Source organism: Dreissena polymorpha, chromosome 13, assembly GCF_020536995.1.
Source record: "Dreissena polymorpha isolate Duluth1 chromosome 13, UMN_Dpol_1.0, whole genome shotgun sequence".
Classification (NCBI taxonomy): Eukaryota; Metazoa; Mollusca; class Bivalvia; order Myida; family Dreissenidae; genus Dreissena; species Dreissena polymorpha.
In genome coordinates this window covers 75,323,944-75,349,961 of record NC_068367.1, presented here as the reverse complement: position 1 = coordinate 75,349,961, position 26,018 = coordinate 75,323,944, and the positions used below count along the sequence as shown (strand labels likewise).

The 26,018-nt window shown below is 34.2% G+C and overlaps 1 protein-coding gene and 1 long non-coding RNA gene across 3 annotated transcripts; one reads left to right on the top strand and one right to left on the bottom strand.

Annotated features, from left to right (window-relative positions):
* Nucleotides 1-654: 654 nt before the first annotated feature.
* On the top strand, nt 655-23,682 carry LOC127856265 (uncharacterized). 2 transcript variants are annotated; one of them, XM_052392371.1, is made up of 2 exons: nt 655-2,693; nt 22,301-23,682. In XM_052392371.1, the coding sequence occupies exons 1-2, from the start codon at nt 1,008-1,010 to the stop codon at nt 22,334-22,336; spliced, it is 1,722 nt and encodes a 573-aa protein (XP_052248331.1). In that variant the 5' UTR covers nt 655-1,007; the 3' UTR covers nt 22,337-23,682. The 2 variants fall into 2 exon arrangements, with proteins under 2 accessions (XP_052248331.1, XP_052248332.1); XM_052392372.1 differs by having other exon boundaries at nt 655-2,782; nt 22,390-23,682.
* On the bottom strand, nt 14,753-15,662 carry LOC127856273 (uncharacterized). Its single transcript, XR_008037934.1, has 2 exons — nt 15,510-15,662; nt 14,753-15,148 (listed from the first exon to the last, which is right to left on the bottom strand). It is a non-coding gene; the product is annotated as an uncharacterized LOC127856273 (long non-coding RNA).
* Nucleotides 23,683-26,018: the final 2,336 nt, after the last annotated feature.

Sequence of the window (26,018 nt, the reverse complement as noted above, 5' to 3'; positions counted from 1 at the left end):
GATATGGGGGCTAAACACCTGAAATCAAAGCGACCCAGGTTAAAGGCCGAGGCAAAATAAATAAACCAGAGGCCGCATGAGCCTGCTATACTCTGAACAAGTTTTGTTTCTTCTCAGAAAACTGGCTTAAGTGTCTTACTAAGCTTTAGACTTTGAGTTTCAGTGCAATCTATCTAAAATAAATTGGTCAAATAAAATAATAATTTGTAAAAAATAAACATTCTGCACAAATTCAATTATTTACTTTACCTGTGTGCATGAATCATTTCAGTCTTGATGGTTAGTGAACTATGTCAAAAGCACCATAGCTATGAAACACTTGTATTATGAATATTGCAATGTTCCACAGAAATGATGCTGATGATAATTCTAGACGATGATGAGTTACTAGATATATGATATTTATAAATTCCATTTCCACCAACAATTCGGTTATTCCACTACCAGTTCAAATGCTTCGTACACAGTTGAAAATAACACTACTAAACTCAACAACCGTGACACATGTACTCAATTTTTGAACTTTTCGCAATTAAAATTGTCTCCTACTGTTATTGTTGTTGTTGTACTTTTGAAAGTAGTTCGAAAGATGGCGACCATTAACCCAGAGATTGATTTATGAAATAAATCGTCTGCTGATCCAGAGTGGTAAAAAAGATGTATATTTCTCATTTTTGAAGGAAAAAGCCGTAATAGAGGAATATTAGTATTGCAGAGACTGTTAAGAACCACGTAGTGAAAGGATTTACGTGATACTTAAGAATAATAATAACACAACGTATAGCTGTAATCGCGTGTGGATGGTGATTTGCAAACATGGTCATAACAAAGTATGTAGCTATAATATCAGCGGAACTAGCAGCTTTACATGGTTCAAAACGTAGTTACATTTGTTCTGTAACACAGTCGATCGATATACTGATGTGTATGCACATGCAAGGTATTTTTTCCTACTTTCGATTTAGCATGTAAATATACGGAGGAGAATTCGTTAGACATTGCACAAAATGTCTGTCAAACCGTACTTATGCGGTCAATGTTTTGAGGAGAAAGGCGAAATAGAGGGCGTTGTGTATTGTAAAGAATGTGAAGAACCACTTTGTGGCAATTGTAAACAGGATCATGCCAGGTTAAAGGCTTTAAAACACCACAAGTTGATTGAACTTTCGGATGTGCCTCCCCAGGATATACAGGAACTTCTGAAGAGATTGATTACATGCCCGAATCACGAAACAGAAGGGGTAGTTTACCTTTGTAAAGACCACGATGTCACATGCTGTAATAAGTGTGCTTTGGCTGAGCACAGAAAGTGCGAGACACTAAAGGTACTGGCTGATATCTTGCATGATATAAAAGTGGATTGTACCGGATTGAAGACAAGCTTGTATGACTTGCAACAGCAAGGCGAGAGTCTGTTGGAACATGAACGCAAACATGAGGAATTGGTATCTGAAATAGAAAGAAAAGCGTTGTCATCACTTCATACTATCAAACAGAAACTCTTAGACATGTATGCGGAACTTGAGAATGAAGTGGTATCAACTATTGCTGATAAGAAGAAAGTGATAGGAGAAAAAATAAAATCAAACAACGAAAAATCACGCCAGTTTTTGAATGTCGTCAAACAACAGTATTCTCATATTGACCACGTTGAAAAATTTGGAACTAATGAACACGTTGTTCTCCTGCAGCGCCGCCTTGAAAAGGATACGGTATGTTGTTTGAAATCAACCGTTGGTGAATTGGAGAAAAGTAAAAGCAACTCTAGCTTTAAATGTGTTGAAGATACCGCTTTCGATAGTTTACTGATAGAAATGAAGAATTCCTTGAAAATTAAAGACTTCGCTTGTGATCTAAGCGAAACAGGCTCCGATACCGATAACAGTCATTATAAGCCATACACGGAGCGAATGCCACATCTTCAATCTACTAAAGATTTAAGTAGTATACCCATGTTTGACAAGACGGAAGAATTATTCGGTATTTCATGCATATGGATAGATGAGTACATTGTAATATATCCTTGCGGAATAGATGTGTTACTAGTGATTAAGGAAGACAGCGATTGTGTATTATCAAAATTTAAGTTTTACTCTTCGACTGAGTCAGTTTCGAAAACAGGTCCAAGAGACATGGTTATTTGTATGCCATATCAGAGCAAAATTGCATTTGCACAACTACGTTATGGAAATGTGCACGTTGTAGCAGAACTCAAAACAAGAGTCCCGTATGACCATGTTACTAGAAATGCCCCACTAAACCAGTACATATGTATGTCAAATAGCAAGGGTCAGATCGACATTCTTAATAATGACGGAACGTTGCTTCGTGAAATCAATATAAGCTCAGACATAAAAGAGTGTGCACTATCGACATTAAGTTGGTGTCATTTTAATTCGCATAACCTTGTGTTAATAATTTCAAATTGTTTGACGAAAACATTAATGGCATTGAACTTAAATGGAGAGAAAGTATTTGAATATAAGCACCAAGATCTAGCTGGCGCACGTCAAATTGCCGTTGATCCTTCTGGTAATGTGTATGTGACGTCCTATTGTCTACGCTTACATCAAACCAGTCCTAGTGGACAACATATCAGGTCTCTCCCTTTAGGGAAAAAAACAAAATATCCGTCTGGTATATGTTTCAATAACACGTTTGATAAAATAGCTTTGATTGGTGGAGGTGGAGACCTCGATCCATATCTGAGAGTGTATACATTTACTTGATCAATGTCATGGCTTATATCTATAATTAACATTCAAATAATTCAAATAGAAAGGTTAATCAAACCCACGATATTTCGAACGCATTAACCCATGTATCTTATAATGTATACGTGGTTTGCAATGTGAATTTTAATGTATTGGAATAAGTTAATATATTTCGTTTATTTGAATAATATCCAATTGCAAGCTGTTGCACCAGTTTGAGATTCTGTTTTATAGTCTTAGTGAATTGATAATGAACTGCAGCATACATAAATAATGTTATTTTTGTATAATCAGACCATTGCCTGCATTCTTTTGCGATGTGTTCTGATAAAGTAATTACATAATCTAGTAAGGGACAACAACATACTAGTATCTGTATTGAGATTTGTGCGTATATATGTTTGGTATGTTACTACACGTATTACAGAAGCGTACATTCAGGTTATGTATACAAATTAATTTCAAATACTAAAAACTAGTTAATAGGAATATTTGAATAAATGTTTGTTTATTTTCTCATAGCCAAACATTTAACCTGTTCTATATTCACAGATATGTGTACTTCTTGTTGTCAGTCATTCAATATCTCAACATGATAAATGACATTGAGATAGCTAACATTTTCACGCACAATTATCTGGCCCCGTGTTCACAAAACGATTTTGCAATCGAAAATCAATTCATTTTTGCCTATCAACTACAATGAAAATCCATTTTTAATGACAAGCGAAATCGATTTTCAATTGCAAAAACTGTTTTGTAAACACGGGGCCAGATTTTAAGTATATAGCCGTGTAAGCTTTAACAATTGTTTCATTATTCAGCATGTTATGTACTGTTATTTATATTCATTGAGTGTTAATTTGCGTATGAAATATGTTTCAGTATTGTTCATTGGTTATTGAAAACCTCATTTAAACTATAATGTGTATGTTGTATTTCCTTCGTGTAGTTATTCATTCAATATCTCAAGCTGGTGTATAAACTTGAGTTAGCCAACATGTTCACGCACAATTATCAAATTTCAAGAATGAAGCGGTGTAAGCTTCAATAATTGTTTTATGATTCAGCATGCCATGTACTGTTATTTATGTTCATTTAGTGTTGATTTGCATATGGCATATATTTCAGTGATGTTGATTATTTATTTGAAAAAAATCTCATTTAAACTGGTATCTGTATCTTGTATTTTCGTTATTGTCAATTTTCTTAACAAGCCGCTTTATGCAACATGCAAGTCGTTTAACTGTTAACTCTAAATACTGTACTGCAAGTGTAATACACTCATGGGAAAAAGTTTAGGGAACTAACGTGGAAATAAAAGCTTAGACTGAAACTAAGTCAGTTATATGCATGTTGTATGTGTTTAATTAATCTATGTTTATGTTACCTGAGATGAGTGAGTGATTTTATGTGAATTTTTTATTTTGTGTTCATGTGACTTCATTTGGGTTCTCTTAAGTATTACGTCATACATTCGACTAAAACAACTCTTTGTCCGTTCACGATATAGTTATTAAGAACTGCTTCTATTTTTAAAAAAGGAATCTCCAATCATTCCCAAAATATGTACAGGAAAATAGACCTTTTCAAGGCCATTTTTATGTGATCTGTTCACATTTTTTAGATGTAATTTAAACAAAAGTAAAACAAAGTATTTTTTCTGATGATTCAGGTCTTTTTTTAAAAATCAAGTTGATAAGCCGACATAACAGAAAATAATACTAACAAATTGAAAAATCAATTGGATAAGCCCGCGTATCAACTTAAACAGAAAATCACAATGAAAATTAAAAATGAATTTGATAAGCCGGCATAACAGAATTTTTTTATAAAAAAATTGTTATTTTTGATAAGCCAGCATATCATTTAGTTTGGACCATTTACGTATAAAGAAAAGTTCATATGACTTATTCTACCCAGGTCCAAATAAACCGTGTAGTCAAAATGCCTCGATGCCCCAGAATATGATGATCTGTTTGATCAAAAATACCGGAATTATTCATACACATATACTCTTTTTAAAACTAACTCATAAAAAGGATTAAGCTAATGCGGTGATTGGTAAGAATATTGCCAATCTCTTAGATATTGTATTTTCTTTGGAACAATAACAAAATGGTACAAATGTTCCAGGATTACAAATCCAAAATTGTAAAGTACGTATGTAATAAGTGGTGAGTTTTTCTAATCGTCATTTGACCCATCATCCGTCAACATTTGCCTTGTTAACACTCCAAAGGCCACATGTCCGATCTTCATGAAACTTGGTCAGAAGATTTTTCCAATTGATCTTTGGGCCGAGTTCGAAACTAATTGACGTAAGAAAAAAAATAGGTCACTAGGTAAAATGAAAGAAAGAGCCTGTAGCACTCCATAAGACACATTTATTTTCAATCTTCCAATCTTCATGAAACTTGGTCAGAACATTTCTTCTAATGATATTTGAGCTGGGTTCCTGTCGGTTGAAAAATATGGCCGCCATCGGACGTTTTCCTTTAATGGCTATTGCAACACAGTTTTGTCCAATCTGCATGAAACCTGATCAGAGCATCTATTCTAATGATATCTGGACTGAGTTAGAAAATGGTTCCGGTCTGTTGAAAAACATGGCCACCAGCGGGCGTTTCAGTTTTCCTTTTATGACAAATGTAAAATCTTGTTAACAATCAAGAAGTCAAATTAATCTTTATGAATTTCGGTAAGAACGTTCTTTGTAATGTTACATCAGCCCAGTTAAAAATGGTTCGGGTCTGTTGATTTTTTTTTTCGCTAAGCCACCACTTTGTCATAACATTGATAGTATTTGACAATAAGACTATTTGGCATTATACAAAAAACTGGAAACTTCATTTGTATTAAAAACAAGTCGTTAAAGAAGTATCTTATGCGCATAGATTGTCATCTATAGTTATTGTATACTGTTACATTCTTGTGGGGACTATGTGCTGATCGGCTTATATAAATAAATACATATTACATAAATGTATAAATATTTATGTCGGAAATTAAAATCATAGTTGAACAGAGAATAATTAACAGGGTGCGAAATTGAATAACATGAGTCGCGAAAAGGCTCGCAATTTCTGTAAAAAAAATGGTATCACCAAAAGCGTATAATATATCGCTGCAAGAATTCTATGAATATTTCAATATTTAAAATTCTGAGGCTGACGATAACGTAAACATCGACAAAATTGACAGATATTTACGGCAGTTTGATAATAAAGACAATCCAATCAGCTCTTATCCGGATCTAGACAAACCAATTCCCAAAGAAGAAATAATTAAAGTTACAAGGCATTCAAATAATAATCAGATAGCCTAAAACGATAATATTAATTAAGAATATTTAAAACAAGACTATTGTCAATATAAAGAAGTGAAACTCCAGCTGCTGGAGCAGTATTGAATTCTCATTAAAAACAATTAGTTGGTCCTTTATTTAAGGCAAGTGACCGATTGCCCAAACAGTACAAAACAGCACAATACGGTCCCCTATCGGTGAAACTCCATCATTGTCAGAATTGTTTTTATTTGTTGCCATATAATGTTTGACGTAGGAACAAAATGAAATGACGTGCATAATCTCCATATTGCCATCTAACCATGTTTCAAGTTTCATGAAAACATATGAAGAACTTTTAAAATTATCGCAGGATCCAGAAAAGTGGGACAGACTGACTGACTGACAGACAGACTCACGGACACAGAGCGCAAACTATAAGTCCCCTCCGGTTTCACCGGTAGGGGACAATAAACAGTGCATATTATAGTCAAACCGTTAGTATTATAATTTAATTTTATCTTTAATACGAAACAATTTCCAGCAAGCTGGTCAACGGGAGTTATTATTCTATAATATATAAACGGGGACATAGTTCTGATCCAAAAACTTCAGAGGCATCACGTTGTTAAGCTGTTTTGCGACACAATTTACAGGTGTGATAAACGAACGCTGCTATGTCGATTACCGGATGGCCTACAACCTTATAAATCGAGGACAGCTATAGCATAATATGATTTTATTGGGAATCGAAGGCAAGTTAATTTCACTTATCCGCTCTATGTATAGCTAGGTCAAAGTTCAAGTAAAACACACGGGCTCGCTTTCGGACCTTTTTAGAAGCATTGTCGGTCTATTACAGCGCCGATCATGTTTTCCTTATTTATTAATGATATAGAATTTAATTTGCAAAACGGAATAAACGCCGGAATAACGTCTTCATTTGTCTATTTATTTACTCCTTAATTTTTGCGGATGCTGTTGTCATTTTCTCAAAAACTAAAGAAGGGCTCCAGGAATTGTTGAATACAGTAATCTAGAATCACTTTGCAATTTATGGAATTTAACTTGTAATATAGACAAAACAAAAATAATGGTTTTCCATAAAGGGGGCGCGCTAAGCAACAAACAAAAATCGACCTTCACAGAAAAAGACCTTGAAAGAGTTAGCAATTTTAACTACCTTGTTATTGTTATGTCAAGTTTGGCTCATTTATGAATTCCATTTTTGTATTACAAAAGATATGGAAGTGGAAATAAATGGTATGTGAAAGCTGTTTGATGCATATGTCCTGTCAATAATTATGAATTAATTATAATTGCGAAGTATGGGGATTTATTGCGGCAACTAGTATTGAACGTATTCATAGAAAGTTCTGTAAAAGCTTGATTTGTGAAACTTGTTAAGTGGATAGAGGGTCATATGGATATTTTGTTATTGATTTCGTTTTATTTTCTACACACGAAAATGGTAGTTGCTATGATTACAGAAATAATTGAACAACAAAATTTGGTTGATGCGATAGCGCTAAATCAACTTAAGTTTTGGGAATATTTACGTTTGGTGACAAAAATATCTGAATATTTGAAATGCCATACGGGGAAGATGAATATTCAATGATTCCATGAATTATTGACAACGTACACTGGGCCCTACCGTTACTAAAAGTACTATATTGCTGCAAATTTGTTAAACTTTATAACAACTAACTGACCACAACTCATAAACAGAGGGTTTAATATACAAAAATGTTCGTCAGGTTCTGTTGATTTCAGAAAAAGATGTCGTTTTTCTGGAAAGTGCTGGAGGGCTTAGAAATCCAAGATGGCGTCCAAGATGACCGCCGTTTTATTATTCAATTACTAATAAAGATGAATTGAATACGTCTATTGAAAACCTATTTGTACTGACTTTAATATCTGATAGAAGTAGTCCATTGATATAGGGCTTCTACCAAACAGATCACCAAGGTCACCAAAGGTCAAGGTCAAGGTCATTTCATGGTCAAAATGGAAAAATAAACGAAAATTTGAGTATTGACATATGATTTTCTTTTTTAATTCAAATGCTTTACATTTGCTGTGATAACTAACCTCTTTATTATATAGCCACATTGACAATCTCCATTTTAAACAAAAGTAAATGCCTAAAATTGTGTTGGTAACCATGGTTACCAAGACTTCATACGCTATGTGGCCATTTTCCTGGTTCGTGGAAAGTCATTTGGCATTATAACCATCAAGTTTAATAAGTTTGCTTTTAATCTTTAATGAATACTTTTAAGACTTATCAATATAAAGAAGTGAAACTCCAGCTGCTGGAGCAGTATTGAATTTTCATTAAAAACAATTAGTTGGTCCTTTATTTAAGGCAAGTGACCGATTGCCCAAACAGTACAAAACAGCACAATACAGCACAATACAAACCAACATAAACACAAAATATGAATAATGCTGGGGTCACCGCCTTGGAACGGTCAATGCAAAGCATTGGGGGTTTAAACCTGGTTATAGAGCGCTCAACCTCACACTTGGCCCAGCAATATTCATAATACATTTAAGTGTAAATAAAATTTAACGTCATAGCATTGTAACTCAAATTAAACAATAATAAAAGGGAATTAAAACGCATTCAATTTAATTACTATTTAATTACTCAATTGCATTGAAGATACAAGAGTAACAGAATTACAACTTTTTGACGAACGATCAAATAAAACTTTTAACAATTGTCAACTACATTCCTTCTTTATAGAAAAGATTTGAGAATATAGAATCATATAGTTAATATCTCAGATAATCATCGCGCAAATACAGGAAGAAGCAGCAATAATGGGTGTAAAAATTCCATATTACATAGCTTGGTTGTTTATGTGACTGCTAAACAAATTAAAAATAATTAAATCAAACAAGAAACGCCTATCAGAGAAAAAATATAAATAAAATGGAACGTTATAAACCCAATGACCTATGCATCTTCAAGCAAATGTAAAGAACAGCTATGCAGTGTTCCATGTATCCTATTTATTCCACAGTCAAATCTAGCCAGGTATTAGTGCTTGATACAGACTCATAAACGTTATTTACAAATGTTGTAAATTGTGAGGTTTTACATTGTATTTACTAATACAAAGGATGCAAATAACAAATTATGTTTTCAAGTTACAAACACTGAAAAACAACTCCTATAAACCAGGAAGTGCCTGACTGTCAAACGTCATACTTGTTGCTTTCGGAAGTCGTAGAATCCTCGTTGACTCGGCTGGCGCACTGCTGACCAACATGCTTGTCATCGCACGAGTCGTCCTTTTACCATCAACCGTTCGCTCATTCAGATTCCAGTTATCAGCAACTGCCACTACAAGCTTCCCCCTTTGGTCCCTAGGTAGTATACTGTCTGGTACAATACCACCAGAGTATGTAATTTCGTGTGATGCAATGTTCTGTTGGGCTGCTGATGTCAAGAATAACCGAAGATCTGGATATGAGATGGAATAAACAAGAGAGTACATATCTTTAATCAGATGGCGGCTGCCAAACTCGTTGTTGAGGTGTATCCCTAAGTCCAGGTGTTTAGGGGATGGGTTTTACGTGACAAGTGTAGTTAGGTCACAAGCAACAGCTAGACATCTTGTAATGGTCCTCTCAGAAGCTTCCTTGTAGCATTTTTGTCATGTAACCAACATACTGCCTTGTAAAGAAGAGGCTCCACAAACTGCTTCTGATCTGACAATTTGATTTCTTCTGGAGCGTAAAAGAAGTCATCAAATTTAAGATTATTCTCTATAATTCGTCTTCTCAAAATACCCATCGCCTTATGAACTACAGCTTCATCTGTGTCATCCTCTGACTCTGGTAGTTCATCGTATGAACACTCATTGTCATCGTGAATGACCTGTTCCATCTCCTTTGACTTTCTGACAGCATCATTAATAGTCAAACAAGACGAACAAACTAGGTCAGGCTTTTCATGCTGATGATTAAAGGATACCTCTGCCCTTAATTTTTCAAACTACCTTTTCAAATTGGAACTTTTATAAGAGTTTGCATCATTTGATCATCCTTCTGGATTCAGCAATTTCAACAAACGTTTTTTTAATGTAGGAAAGAAGAACACCTTTTTATCAACAACAATAGAATGCTCAAATTCATTTTTAATTATCTCATCAATTATTGTGTATGAAATTGTTTGGTTTTCACAAGTGGCCTTATTGGGTGTCAGCCCGGAAAATGCTTAAGTATTACACTGGTAGTATTTAGTCAAACAACCTTTTTTCTATGATCGAGTCTCAATGGCTACAAGATCACCATTTGGAACACTTGTTAATCTGTCAATAATGGCTACATCATTTATTGCATTAGCAATATCTTACACTTTGCGATATATAGAGTTAGAGTCTGAAGATAAAGAAGTTTCAACTAGGCCAAACAAAAAAATGTGTGTTTCGGGTAACCCGACCCTACCTACGATTTTGGTCCCGACCCTACTTTTTTCGTCTTGTAAAAAAAAGATCTCTGAAAAAAATAGTGCCCAAAAATAACCGCGCATTTGCCACTTCTGCTATCGTTATCAATCATCCGATTTTACGCCCGGCAATTATCGATTGCACACTATAATCCAGCGTAGAATTTCATAAATTTCCAAGGATACGCATTGTATTGACGATTTTGACAGACACGCTCCATTATCCGCAAAGAGTCGCTTTCGCACATTTTAATCCCTTTTGTTGAAACATCGCTGTCTACACAATAGGTCAGTAGAACCGCTAAGCGTGTTCTTTAATGGACCGGAACTTATTTCATACTCGACCTTGAAATCATTAGAACTAATGTTTTGTGCAAGGTTAATGATCATTGGACAAAATGATATGTGTTTTTAAGTGTTTACACGGTTTCCCAAAAGAAGAAAAACCAGAATCATTTACAAACTCAGCCGAGATATCATTAAAAAATGTTCTGATTGAAATTAATGATGATTGTCTTCTAACGCGTCCACAATACTTCACTATAGCCTCGAACAACTGCCTCACCTCCTTGTTTCACTATAGCCACATAAGAAAACTGCCCTACCCAACGGCGGCCATGTATTTAAAAGGACATGGGCCATTTTCAAACTAAGCTGATATATCATTTGAAAAAAAAGGTTCTATGCAAGTCTCATAATGATTGTGCAAAACATCAGACTTCTAGAGTGTCACAAGGTTTGACTATACCCATGTTATAACAGCTGCTACCCCCCTCCCGCAGACAGCAATGTTTTTAACGAACAAAAATCGTTTCCAAACACTCTGCTGATATATCATAAAAAACACATGTCCTGGGTACGCTTCATGAAGATTGTGTAACACATGTTTCTTCTAGACTTTTCACAAGCCCTTTTTTAATCTGACCTAGTGACGTTGTCCGAAATATCATTGACAAATGTGCTGAAAAAGTTTCGTGAAAATTGAGAAATCCATGTGTGCTCTGAAGTGTTAATATGGTACATGATAACGAACAGACGACGCACACAATATTGTCACAACATGTCTTTGTGAGCAATGTGTACTCAGATAAGATAAAATCATTGTGCACACATCAGCAGTGAAAACAAACAGCTTGGCGAAGAAATCAGAACATGCTATCAGTAGAAATCACTTGATGGGGATAATTGTCTTTACATTTGTGCAGAGTTAAGATTTCCCAAACTTTAAGATAATATCCTTGTTTTGGAGAGCTTTTCAAACAAACTTCTCACAGGCGGCCAAATTGTTTTACCGCCGAGGATAAGTTTTATGACTTTTATCACATTTTTTTGTCTGACTCAGGAATTAATTTCAAGCAAGGATGTATTTGGACACAACTTAAAATATAAGTCGGTGAAATTACAGCAACATTTGCCGAACAGCGCCAACGAGCAGAAGCACACTTTTGGATCTACCTTTAATCCAATTCCAAACACACTTGGAAAAAAAAATGATTTAGATGAACACGTTACTGATAAAAACCGCATTGTAATCGGTAGAATAACGAACAATTTGCTATAATTAATTGAATAGATAGAATTATACAAGCGATTGCGCTAGAAGCCTTAAGAGTTAATCGATTAAGTACACACGCAAAAATAAGTAAACATGCATATCGCACCAAACGTTTTTGAACAGACACATTTTTTTCTTCAAACAAAATTCGTTTCAATGAAATAAAAGACACTTTGTTTTATAAGTACTAATTATAGTTTAGCAAGACTCTTTTTTCAAACGTACTACGTATATTTAAGCATGCATTCTGTACTGTGACACGCGTATCATCGAAGTTGCAAACTGTGACCTATTTCGGCTTGAATCAGCAAGCTACGACTTATTTTAGCTTGGGTTATCAAGCAGTAGGCTATAAGTAAGCTATCTTCACCCTCGAATATAAACGAGTTCACTCGCATTAAGCTTTACTATTCGAATACAGTATTACTACGGGGAAAGAAAGACACACACGACATAATTGCAGAGTATTATGTTCATGTATATATGGCTTTTTCAGATTGAAGTCGAAGATCTGGGCAAAATTTTGCAACAATTTAATTTGTCAACCAAGTTTTACAAGCAATGCAGTTAACCGCCCTATAATACTTTTTAAACTGAGCACATTTAGATTACAAGATAAACGCGTTGGTTTCTGTCCACTCGAACAAATGTAGTTGATAATTTGCTCCGATTAGTGCAAATTAACTGAGGACTCTCCATATCACGTATGATAAATAGCTTCTCATCTTTGTTTACTTGTCAGGATTACGGTATCCACAGACGGTTTTGATCTTAAAGTGAGTAAGAATTATCTGTAAGTATCGACTGTTTGGGAACAATATCTTGTTGAGAACATGGATGTGTAGAATCTTGCAGAAATGAACCACTTTGTAGCCTCTATTGACATCAATGTCAAGCATGTTTATACTTGGAGATTAATCTCCCTATATAAGAATTGTGCCTTTTTCATGATTAAATTGCATGTGCTGATATATATGTATGGAGTGTCTCATTTAAAACAAATATGCACAGTTTTTGCAAGCATAATATAATAAGTACACAGGTTATCAGATAATTTGCAAGTAGAATTTTACAAGGTTTATTTAAAAACACGTTCAGGTTAAAAGAGGCAATATGCATTATTTCATTTATGTTAAATTAAAGTCAATATATCTGCCCATTAAACTCTTAACAATTGTTCCATGATTTGGAATTGGGTTAAAACTAATTAAGTTAAAACTTCATGATCGTTATACGTGATGCATTTTACGTACATGAACTACAGCTTTGTCACAAACATGACTTAACATACCCTCTCACCACTTTGAAACAGCAAACAAAATTGTGTCTTGAACATCATACACTTCATGTTATTGCCATATTTCAAGTTTCAATTCTATCGCTTGAGAAATATGGAAAAAGATCACTTCACAAACGGAGAAAATTGTATACGTTTGCCACAATAGGTTTACTATCAAGGCTAAATAACTCAAGAACGTGTGGACCACTGCTCATGAAAAAGTGTCTTGCACATCTTCACTTTAAAGGGGATTACATATTCCAAGTTTCGATTCAATAGCTTGACAAATGAAGTCGCTCAACAAACTTTAAACATTTGATTCGGACAAACAAACAAACCAATCAACCGACCAACCAATCGACCGACCGCCCAACAGCGTGACTCCTACATAACTCCCTGTCAAACTTCGGTGTATAATTATGTCAATCTGTTGCTGTTTTTTTTTATATATATAATTAGCAATTAAAAGCCCACATATAGATCTATGAAATGGACACAAGATATGGTCAATGTACCGCTTATAAGACTTTTTAATAGTGTTATTTGTGTTTTTGTTGTTATACATCAACCACTATGTTTTTCATAATTTTGTTTTTAAATTCTTTTCAGTAGATAAAAGTGGCCTGGTATACGTATACAACTAAAACATGAAACCCGGTTGACGACGAACCCTATTGGTACATACGAGCTTGACACAAGATTTTCACTTTAAATTTTAACTGTGCAGTGACAATCTTTGTCAAGCTCGTATGTTCCAATAGGGGTCGTCGTCAACCGGGTTTCATGTTTTAGTATAAATATAATGTAGTGATACTAATGTGAGCATGTTATATACAAAATGTTTATAGTTGCTTCAAACAGGAAAATTGTGGATCGAATTACGTGTCAATGTTTTTCGAACAGTTTGAATAACAGTTATGAAGGGGGTTTATTCCGCCTGTCTGAAAACTGGAAGGGAGTTTGTTCTGCTATTGAAGGGTGTTTCTTCCGTTTATGCAAAATGTGAAAGGGGGTTTCTTCCGCTATGCCGATTTTAGGGAAGGGTGTTTCTTCCGAAGGGGGTTTATTCCGGGATTCGTTTTGATAACACCCAACACTTAATCCAGTTTCGTCTGGATTTTCTTTTGCACCAGTATACAGTATAATAACTGTTTCAATAGTGACTTATGTAAACGTCCGTAACGATTAATTTACAGTGTGTTTGATTTGCATTTAATTTTGAGGAAATGTCAAATTCCAAATCATTCGCTATATCATTCTGTTAAAATATACCACGGAACATTAAACGGAAATTTGATGCACGCACGCTTTCCATGCGTTTGACGTGACGTTGTTTATGTAGGGAATAATTTGCGCGCGCTTTTCTCGAGAGAAAAGATTAAAACACACTGTACATTTACAGTTTGTTTGAAGAATGTGATAACGTCGAGTAAAAATTAAATAGGGAAGAGTGTTTCGGATTACAAATTTAATTATGCGCATTTGAGAATTCAACAAGAAACGAAATATGGTCCAATTTCTAGGACGCGCATACTTCGGTACGATGGTTTTTTCCGGATATTCCCATTGCAAAAGCATGTGAGCCATCGCAAAGACCAGAAAAAAATACCTACCCTACCTAAAAAAAATTCATCCGTTTCCCGAAACACACAATTTTTTTTTGTTTGGCCCTAGGGACCAACTTCTGCTAAAACCTCTTGATGTATTGTCTCTATGACGGCTGCACTTTTCGCCACAAATGAAGCACTATGATTTCCAGTCAAAGTTCTCAAAAGTGGACCTCGTCTTAAAAGGTGTTCTTGTGTTTTCCTTGTCATCCATTGTTTAGTCATCATAGGACCATCTGGGCCTGAAAAACAGAAATACATATGAAATCCTTTGCAGAAAAATAGAATTTGAAATGATATTAATGTTCTACTCTCAATATCATGTTTGAGAGAAATCAAACTATGATATTTATGAATATCATTATCATTGTCATACCAGACCAGGATCACCACATGGTTGTCATATATGTCTTCAGTACACTCCTCTGCTTCATTTTTTTGAAGCAAACAAAAATCATCTTTGATTTAATAATATTTATAATTTGCCTGTGTTATCATTGTAAGTACATTTATATCTAACTATTTAGTATACACAAACCTCTTTAATAAATTACTGTAATAATTGATCAACAGAATTGCAATTCACAATACATACTTTCTTACTTTGCAGTCATAGTAGATCTTTAAGCTCTCTCCAGATGTAGCCATGTTTTCTTCCCCGAAGACTGTGGCATTCCCTTGGCTGATGAAGTTCTTTTGTCGAACCTATTAATATATTTCAAACAATAGTTTAGAATAGGCAGAAATTAACATATATTAGGCATACACAATAAGTCATCAACAATGTCCGCTTACTAGTACCTATCCGAGTACTACTTAAGTTTTGGAAAAACAAATATTAGCACCTCTTATTTAATACAAAAGACATTGTAGGTTTCATGTTAGGGTTTCAAATTTTCACGCACACTACTTTTGCATGTATTCAAACGGATTTTAGTAAATATTATGTGATGAATAACATCAATGACATTACAGAGAAATTTCCTTGTGATGATGTTCGAGAAAAAGTTTTATCAATTAAAATCTATAAACATAGCATGTAGTTATGAAACGAACAATGAATAAACATGTTAAATACTTACCATATTAGATGTAAATGGAAATGAAAACTGTGAAAATGACAAAACAAGTTTGACATTGTTGTCTGCTAACTTTTATGTGTATGGTAAATTTATACCAAAGGGGAGTAACTCAACAAATGTTTAGTATCTAAAATCAAATAATTCTTTATATTATTATAGTTATCATAGCTTTCAGAGTTTAAAGTTGACTCAGTTCATAAAAATGGTATATAAATTTGTTTAAATGGATAACATATTACTGGTATAAAATCATAATTTAAGTTTTAAGCTATGAATTAACACAATGTATCAAATGAAAGTACAGTTACAAATCACTTCATCAATTAAAATATTATTTAATGATATCTGGATCGTATTCTTGACCATAAAGTGTTTTTTTCATTTGTTTTAAAGGATATTAATACACTTATTAATTTTACCTGATTTTAAGTACATTTTAATCAAATACTTGATAGTTATACATAAAGATATTAGACTTTGCCCCCAAAATTGGAGCATTTTTTGCTAATTTTCAGTAAAATATGCACAAAAATGCATTCCGTTACATGGTAATAGGTAAATAAAGCATTTAAGATACACACCCCTTTCATTTAATGTTGATTTAGAAGGAGGATAGCAATTTTCCCCACATAAAATAAAAGTTGTAATGTATACAGTGAGTTGGACACTTTTGGCGGCCATCTTGGACGCAATCTTGGATTTTGAAGCCCTCCAGAACTTTTCGAACAAATGAAATCACATACCATAATCTACAGACCCAGACAAACATTTCTGTATATAAAACTCTTTGTTTATGATCAGTGGCCAGTTACTCCCCTAAATAAGCGACTTATGTGTGCCTCTTTGCAGCACTACTAAGAAAAGGTTGATGAAATACGGAGACCGTGTTCTTAAATCGACAACATTAACCCAGTAGTGCATTGCTGTTTTGTCTGTGACAAGCCCTCGTTTAATCAATAATGTTAAAATGTGGTAACATAAATATTATAATAAGTTGAAATGCATTCACCTTGTTATATTCACTAAGTATAAATGTTTATTCTTTACAGCGATACATGTGCTGTCTTTTACTTTCAGGAAAGAAAAAATAATCAAAAACTGTCCACACTTTTCGTTTAAAGCACTTTTGTCGATTGTATGTCCTTAAGGTAAAGGTTATTATATGTGTTATATATATTTGTAATTAAGGAATAAGCTATAATTATTATGTTAAAATATTTAACAAATAAATGTTTGTAAATTTGCGAGCAGCGCGTTTTGTTTGTCTTTGATTCGATTTCAACATCTCACCGATTATTTTGATTGCAAAAGTGCAGCTTTTAAAATTCTATCGAGTCAACATAATAGAGAAAGATTATTTAACAAACAACATGTGCGTAGACGTTAAATCGGTAATGTGAATTGAGTGTATCAAAAGTCAATACACACATGCTTTCTAATATAATATAATGCGTTTTCACTATATTTCAGGTAAGTCAACGAAATGGGGCTATGAATTGCTATAATCTAGTTGTGCGGTTTATACGTTTTGTTACTGAAGGGCACGAATGATTTGACAATAACCATGCGTTCTTATCTGAACCATAAAGACATTGAATGTTTACTGGCTTTATCAGTTTAGGCTTACGAGATTAATGATTTGTGATTTAGCTCTTTTAATTGAAGAGTGTATATAATAGATATCACGCTAATCATAAGTTTACGAGACATCACGAAATGCGATCCCAATAGCTCAATCTGTGCTTTGCATATGATGTGTGAATTTTATTTTTAAATCACCTGCGCAGGTTGCGTTTTGGATATCGCCTTTCGTCGTGTGTCGTTAACTTTTCATTCAAACGACATATCATCCTCAACACCTTAACATACTGTCATAAAACTTCATAGGTAAGGTCCTTTGGTGACCTTTTAAATGGTTAAAATCGTTCCGGTTCGCCCTATATGTTAATTACCAGAGTTACAAACAAACATTTCATAGACATGGATAACCATGGATTCCGCTTTTGTCTTAAAACTTCACTAATGTAAAAAATGGAGGTACGCAACTTCACTCGCTGGTTAATATTTTTCTGAAGTTATAGACCGGTAACAACAATACTTGTTAAGACACTTTAACACCCGCAACACAAGTTAAAACAAACTTGTTTATTTCCGAAAATGTATGTATGACCCACACACCCGGTTGTAAAGAAAATATCCTAACATAAACAAAAGAGGAGCGAAAGTGTGTAAGGTTTCAACCCTCTTGTAGTTATTCTTTTTTGAGTTACGGGAGACACAAGTTAAATACGTATTTTGTTCGATTGGAGCCGCAACTCCGGTTGTGACGAAAAGACCCAAAGCAAATGAGGAAGGTGCGCAAGTTTACATGCTGGTTAACAAAAGGAACACTTCTTCAGTGTCTCGCGGCACAAATTTATAAAACGGGTCCATAACTCTTATTGTGTCGAGAACCTGCTTACCAATCTATAAAAGTGCGAGAGTGAACATATGGTTAATATGTTTGTAAACTAAAAGCACTCTAGTAACAATACTTTGAATGCCTTTCAAAAACCGTCATACCGTTTAAACTCCAATAAAATGTGTAAAGGCCTGCGCGATACAGTGATAAAACACTTGCTTTTACTTCTAGTGGTACATGGTTTAAACTAGTGCAGGCAAATGTTTTGTTATTTTTTTTATCGTTTTCATTGTTATTACTATTAGTACAAACAATTGATATATTACAGTTTTGCTACATTGAATAGCGAGTTCCTTATTAAAAACATATAAGATTAATCGAAAAAAGCCTCTAAAGTACATATAAATCGTGGTATTATAAATAAACGCCAGCAGAAGAAAAATGTAAGAGAGGTGCATACTGACCTCATGTTTACCGGCTTGACCTTTGTGCGGCCTTCGGGTTTTTCAAGACATAACTCGATCACTATCAATGGGATTTATAAGAAAATTCGAACGTAAATATATTTCATTAAAAGAACTTGCAGAGATCTTTAACTTTTTACTATAATAATTTGCATGACTATTGCGCGTTTTAATTGTTTAATACTGTACTGACTTTAATGCTTTTGACACATTAAAGAAATGACTCACACATTTCCCTCTAAATCTAACTAATTAATCAGAATCAGCAAAGTTCTAAAAGCAAAGTTGTATATTTCGGGGTGGGGGTGTGGGAGGAATGTGGTGGGGTTTAAGGTATTAGAGGCAATTTCGTGCGTATTTCACTCATATCTCGGCGGTCACTTAACGTATTTACACTTTTCCAGGTTCAAATTGCACACCCGTGCTAAGTGCTCTTGTCCACGCAGTAAGACAAATCTCAAAACAAATTACATTAAAAAAATTATGCCGACGGTTAAGAAATCTAACCACATGATCCTCCGGTTAGTAGTCCAGCGATCTTCCAACGGAGCTAGCCGACACGTATTTTGATATCGTTCACGATGCTTTTTTAAGTAAAACATATCTTCACTGAACTGAACCCATCATACACGGACAACATAATATATTTTCACTTTAATGTTGAGAGTTGTACGAATTATTTTTGGATTGTAAATTAATAATCGATATGTAATTTGCCTAAGTAAAAAACATGAAAGGCCCGACGCAAAGATAAGTTTTCATGTATTGCGAAAGACGGGAACACATTATGAGCTATCACTACTGTTATCGGAAAACGATCATTTTTGTTAGATCACTATGCACTTTTGTAAGTTAGATATGTGATATCGTGTAAGTCCCCAATACATGCAACTTGCATCACCTTTTTGTACTATGTTGCCATTGACTATCAAAATATTTTTATTACACACTAATAGAACAGTATTATATTCGTCAAAGTAGAAAATCGTGTTCAAACCTAACTGCTCAGGAGTTTGTTTTGTAAGACAGGTATATGCCACCATAAACTAAATACATGTTTGGTCAAAGTTCAGAAATAAATATTTATAACAAGCTTTATTTTTTTAATAACTATATATTTTAAACTGTCGATTGCAATAACCTACTAAGTTTCACGCGATACATAAACAATATGTGTAAATATTATATACACCATATTGCAAACTGGTAAAATGGCGATCCACAACGGAGTAGTTTACGCCAGAGAATATCTTCCATTTCTTAACGTGTATATTGATTGCATTCTGTATCTTCACTGGGGCAAAGCATATCACGTGGTACTCATGCAAGTGTGTACACGCTCGGTATTTCCTACTTACGATTTAGAATATAAATTACGCGTAGGCGATTTTGTTTCACTGCGTGTGAACTTGTAAAAAGATGTTTATTTCTCTTTTTTGGAGGAAAAAGCCGTAATAGAGGAATATGTGTATTGCAGATACTGTTAAGAACCACGGTGTGTAAAGATTTACGTGATACATAAGAATAATAATAACACAACGTATAGCTGTAATCGCGTGTGGATGGTGATGTGCAAACATGGTCATAACATAGTATGTATCTATTATATTAGCGGAACTAGCAGCTTTACATGGTTCAAAACGTAGTTACATTTGTTCTGTAACACAGTCGATCGATGTACTGATGTGTATGCACATGCCAGGTATTTTTTCCTACTTTCGATTTAGCATGTAAATATACGGAGGAGAATTCGTTAGACATTGCACAAAAATGTCTGTCAAACCGTACTTATGCGGTCAATGTTTGGAGGAGAAAGGCGAAATAGAGGGCGTTGTGTATTGTAAAGACTGTGAAGAACCACTTTGTGGCAACTGTAAACAGGATCATGCCAGGATAAAGGCTTTAAAACACCACAAGTTGTGTGACCTTTCGGATGTGCCTCCCCAGGATATACAGGAACTTCTGAAGAGATTGATTACATGTCCGAATCACGAAACAGAAGAAGTAGTTTACCTTTGTAAAGACCACGATGTCACATGCTGTAATAAGTGTGCTTTGGCTGAGCACAGAAAGTGCGAGACACTAAAGGTACTGGCTGATATCTTGCATGATATAAACGTGGATTGTACCGGATTGAAGACAATCTTGCATGACTTGCAACAGCAAGGCGAGAGTCTGTTGGAACATGAACGCAAACATGAGGAATTGGTATCTGAAATAGAAAGAAAAGCGTTGTCATCACTTCAAACTATAAAACAGAAACTCTTAGACATGTATGCGGAACTTGAGAATGAAGTGGTATCAACTATTGCTGATAAGAAGAAAGTGATAGGAGAAAAAATAAAATCAAACAACGAAAAGTCACGCCAGTTTTTGAATGTCGTCAAACAACAGTATTCTCATATTGAACACGTTGAAAAATTTGGAACTAATGAACACGTTGTTCTTCTGCAGCACCGCCTTGAAAAGGATACGGTATGTCGTTTGAAATCAACCGCTAGTGAATTGGAGAAAAGTAGAAGCAACTCTAGCTTTAAATGTGTTGAAGATACCGCTTTCGATAGTTTACTGATAGAAATGAAGAATTCCTTGCGAATTAAAGACTTCGCTTGTTATCTAAGCGAAAAAGACTCCGATAACCGATAACAGTCATTATAAGCCATACACGGAGCGAATGCCACATCTTCAATGTACTAAAGATTTAAGTAGTATACCCATGTTTGACAAGAATGAAGAATTCATCCCTAGAGCATGCATATGGATAGATGAGTACATTGTAATATATTTTTGCGGAAAAGATGTGTTACTAGTGATTAAGGAAGACAGCGATTGTGTATTATCAAAATTTAATTGTCACTCTTCGTCTGTGTCAGTTTCGAAAACAGGTCCAAGGGACATGGTTATTAGTATGCCATATCAGAGCAAAATTGCATTTGCACAACTACGTCATGGAAATGTGCACGTTGTAGCAGAACTCAAAACAAGAGTCCCGTATAACCATGTTTACTAGAAATGCCCCACTAAACCAGTACATATGTATGTCAAATAGCAAGGGGCAGATCAACATTCTTAATAATGACGGAACGTTGATTCGTGAAATCAATATAAGCTCAGACATAAAAGAGTGTGCACTATCGATGTACAGTTGGTGTAATTTTAATTCGCATAACCTTGTGTTAATAATTGTAAATTGGTTGAAGGAAACATTAATGGCATTAAATTTAAATGGAGAGAAAGTATTTGAATATAAACACAAAGATCTAGCTGGCGCACGTCGAATTGCCGTTGATCCTTGTGGTAATGTGTATGGTGGCATCCTATCGCAGCATACATCAAATCAGTCCTAGTGGGCAACATATCAGGTCTCTACCTGTAGGGAAAGAAACAAATTATCCACGTTGTATATGTTTCAATAACACGTTTGATAAAATAGCTTTGATTGGAGACCTCGATCCATATCTGAGAGTTTATACATTTACTTGATAAATGTCATGGCTTATATCTATAATTAACATTCAAATAATTCAAATAGAAAGATTAGTCAAACCCCACGATATTTCGAACGCATAAACCCATGTACCTTATAATGTATACGTGCTTTGCAATGTGCATTTTAATATATTGGAATAAGTTAATATATTTCGTTTATTTGAATAATATCCAATTGCAAGCTGTTGCACCAGTTGAGATTCTGTTTTATAGTCTTAGTGAATTGATAATGAATTGCAGCATACATAAATAATGTTTTTTTGTATGTTCAGACCTTTGCCTGCATTCTTTTGCGATGTGTTCTGATAAAAGTAATTACATATTCTAGTAAGGGACCACAACATACTAGTATCTGTATTGAGTTTTGTGCGTATATATGTTTGGTATGTTACTACACGTATTACATAAGCGTACATTCAGGTTATTTATACAATTAATTTCAAATACTAAAAACTAGTTAAAAAGAATGTTTGAATAAATGTTTGTTTATTTTCTCATAGCCAAACATTTAACCTGTTCTATATTCACAGATATGTGTACTTCTTGTTGTCAGTCATTCAATATCTCAACATGATAAATCACATTGAGATAGCTAACATTTTCACGCACAATTATCTGGCCCCGTGTTCACGAAACGATTTTGCAATCGAAATCAATTTAAATCGACATCGATTTTCGTTTTTGCCTATCAACTACAATGAAAATCCATTTTCAATGACAAGCGAAATCGATTTCAATTGCAAAAACGGTTTGTAAACGCGGGGCCAGATTTTAAGTATATAGCCGTGTAAGCTTTAACAATTGTTTCATTATTCAGCATGTTATGTACTGTTATTTATATTCATTGAGTGTTAAGTTGCATATGAAATATATATCAGTATTGTTCATTGGTTATTGAAAACCTCATTTAAACTATAATGTGTATGTTGTATTTCCTTCGTGTAGTTATTCATTCAATATCTCAAGCTGGTGTATAAACTTGAGTTAGCCAACATGTTCACGCACAATTATCAAATTTCAAGAATGAAGCGGTGTAAGCTTCAACAATTGTTTTATGATTCAGCATGCCATGTACTGTTATTTATGTTCATTTAGTGTTGATTCGCATATGGCATATATTTCAGTGATGTTGATTCGTTGTTTAAAAAAAATCTCGGTTAAACTGGTATCTGTATCTTGTATTTTCGTTATCGTCAATTTTCTTAACAAGCCGCTTTATGCTACATGCAAGTCGTTAACTGTTAACTCTAAATTCTGTACTGCAAGTGTAATACACGCATGGGAAAAAGTTTAGAGAACTAACGTGGAAATAAAAGCTTAGACTGAAACTAAGTCAGTTATATGCATGTTGTATGTGTTCAATTAATCTATGTTTATGTTACCTGAGATGCGTGAGTGATTTTATGTGAATTTTTTATTTGTGTTCATGTGACTTCATTTGGATTTCTCTTAAGTATTACGTCATACATTCGACACAAAACAACTCTTTGTTCGTACACGATATAGTTATTAAGAACTGCTTCTATTTAAAAAAGGAATCTCCAATCATTCCCAAAATATGTACAGGAAAATAGACCTTTTCAAGGCCATCTTATGTGATCTGTTCACATTTTTTGGATGAAATTTAAACAAAAGTAAACAAAGTATTTTTTCTGATGATTCAGGTCTGTTTTTTTTAATCAAGTTGATAAGCCGACATAACAGAAAATAATACTAACAAATTGAAAAAATCAATTGGATAAGCCAGCGTATCAACTTAAACAGAAATCACAATGCAAATTAAAAATGAATTTGTTAGCCGGCATAACCAGAAAATATTTTTTAAATATTTTTTTTTGATAAGCCAGATATCATTTAGTTTGGGACCATTTACGCACAAAGAAAAGTTTCATATGACTAATTCTACCCAGGTCCAAATAAACCGTGTAGTCAAATGCCTCGATGCCCCAGAATATGATGATCTGTTTGATCAAAAATACTGGAATTATTCATACCATGTACTCTTTTTAAAACCAATCATAAAAAGGATTAAGCTAATGCGGTGTTTGGTAAGAATATTGCCAATCTCTTAGATATTGTATTTCTTTGGAACCATACAAAATGGTACAAATGTTCCAGGATTACGAATCCCAAAATTGTCAAGTACGTATATAATGACTGGTGAGTTTTTCTTTCTGTCATTTGATCTGTCCGATCTTCATGAAACTTGGTCAGAAGATTTGTCCAACTGATCTTTGGGCCGAGTGCGAAACTAATTGACGTAATAAAGAAATAGGTTACTAGGTAAAATGAAAAAAAAGAGGCCGTAGCACTCAATAAGACCCATTCATTTTCAATCTTCATGAAACTTGGTCAGAAAAATTGTTCTAATGAAATCTAAGCTGGGTTCCTGGTCGGTTGAAAATATCGCCGCCATCGGACGTTTTCCCTATATGACTATTGCAACACAGTTTTGTCCAATCTGCATGAAACCTGATCAGAGCATCTATTCTAATGATATCTGAACTGAGTTAGAAAATGGTTCCGCTCTGTTGAAAAACATGGCCACCAGCGGGCGTTTCAGTTTTCCTTTATGACAAATGTAAAATCTTGTTAACAATCAAGAAGTCAAATTAATCTTTATGAATTTCGGTAAGAACGTTCTTTGTAATGTTACATCAGCTCAGTTAAAAATGGTTCCGGACTGTTGATTTTTTTTCGCAAAGCCACCAACTTTGTCTTTACATTGATAGTATTTGACAAAAGACTATTCGGCATTATACAAAAACTGGAAACTTCATCTGTATTAAAAACAAGTCGTAAAAGAAGTATCTTATGCGCATAGGTTTGTCATTTATAGGTATTGTATACTGTTACATTCATGTGGGGACTATGTGCTGATCGGCTAATATAAATAAATACATATTACATAAATGTATAAATATTTATGTCGGAAATTAAAATCTTAGTTGATCAGAGAATAATTACAGGGTGCAAATTAAATAACATTAGTCGCGAAAAGCCTCGCGAATTCTTTAAAAAAATAATGGTATCACCAAAAGCGGATAATATATCGCTGCAGAAGTCTATGAATATTTCAATACTTAAAATTCTGATGCTGACGTTAACGTAAACAACGACGAAATTGACAGATATTTACGGCAGTTTGATAATAAAGAAAATCCAATCAGCTTTTATTCGGATCTAGACAAACCAATTCCCGAAGAAGAAATAATTAAAGTTACAAGGCGATTAAAATAATAATCAGACAGCCTAAAACGATACTATTAATTAAGAAATTAAAAACAAAACTATTGACAAGCAATATGGTCCCCTATCGGTGAAACCCCACCATTGTCAGAATTGTTTTATTTGTTGCCATAGAATTTTTGACGTAGGAACAAAATGAAATGACGTGCATAATCTCCATATTGCCATCTATCCATGTTTCAAGTTTCATGAAAAATATGAAGAACTTTTAAAATTATCGCAGGATCCAGAAAAGTGGGACAGACTGACTGACTGAAAGACAGACTCACGGATACTGAGCGCAAACCATAAGTCCCCTCCGGTTTCAACGGTGGGGGACAATAAACAGTGCATATTATAGTAAAACCATTAGTATTATAATTTAATTATTTCTTAAAAACGAAACAATTTCAGCAAGCTGGTCAACGGGGAGTTATTGTATAATATA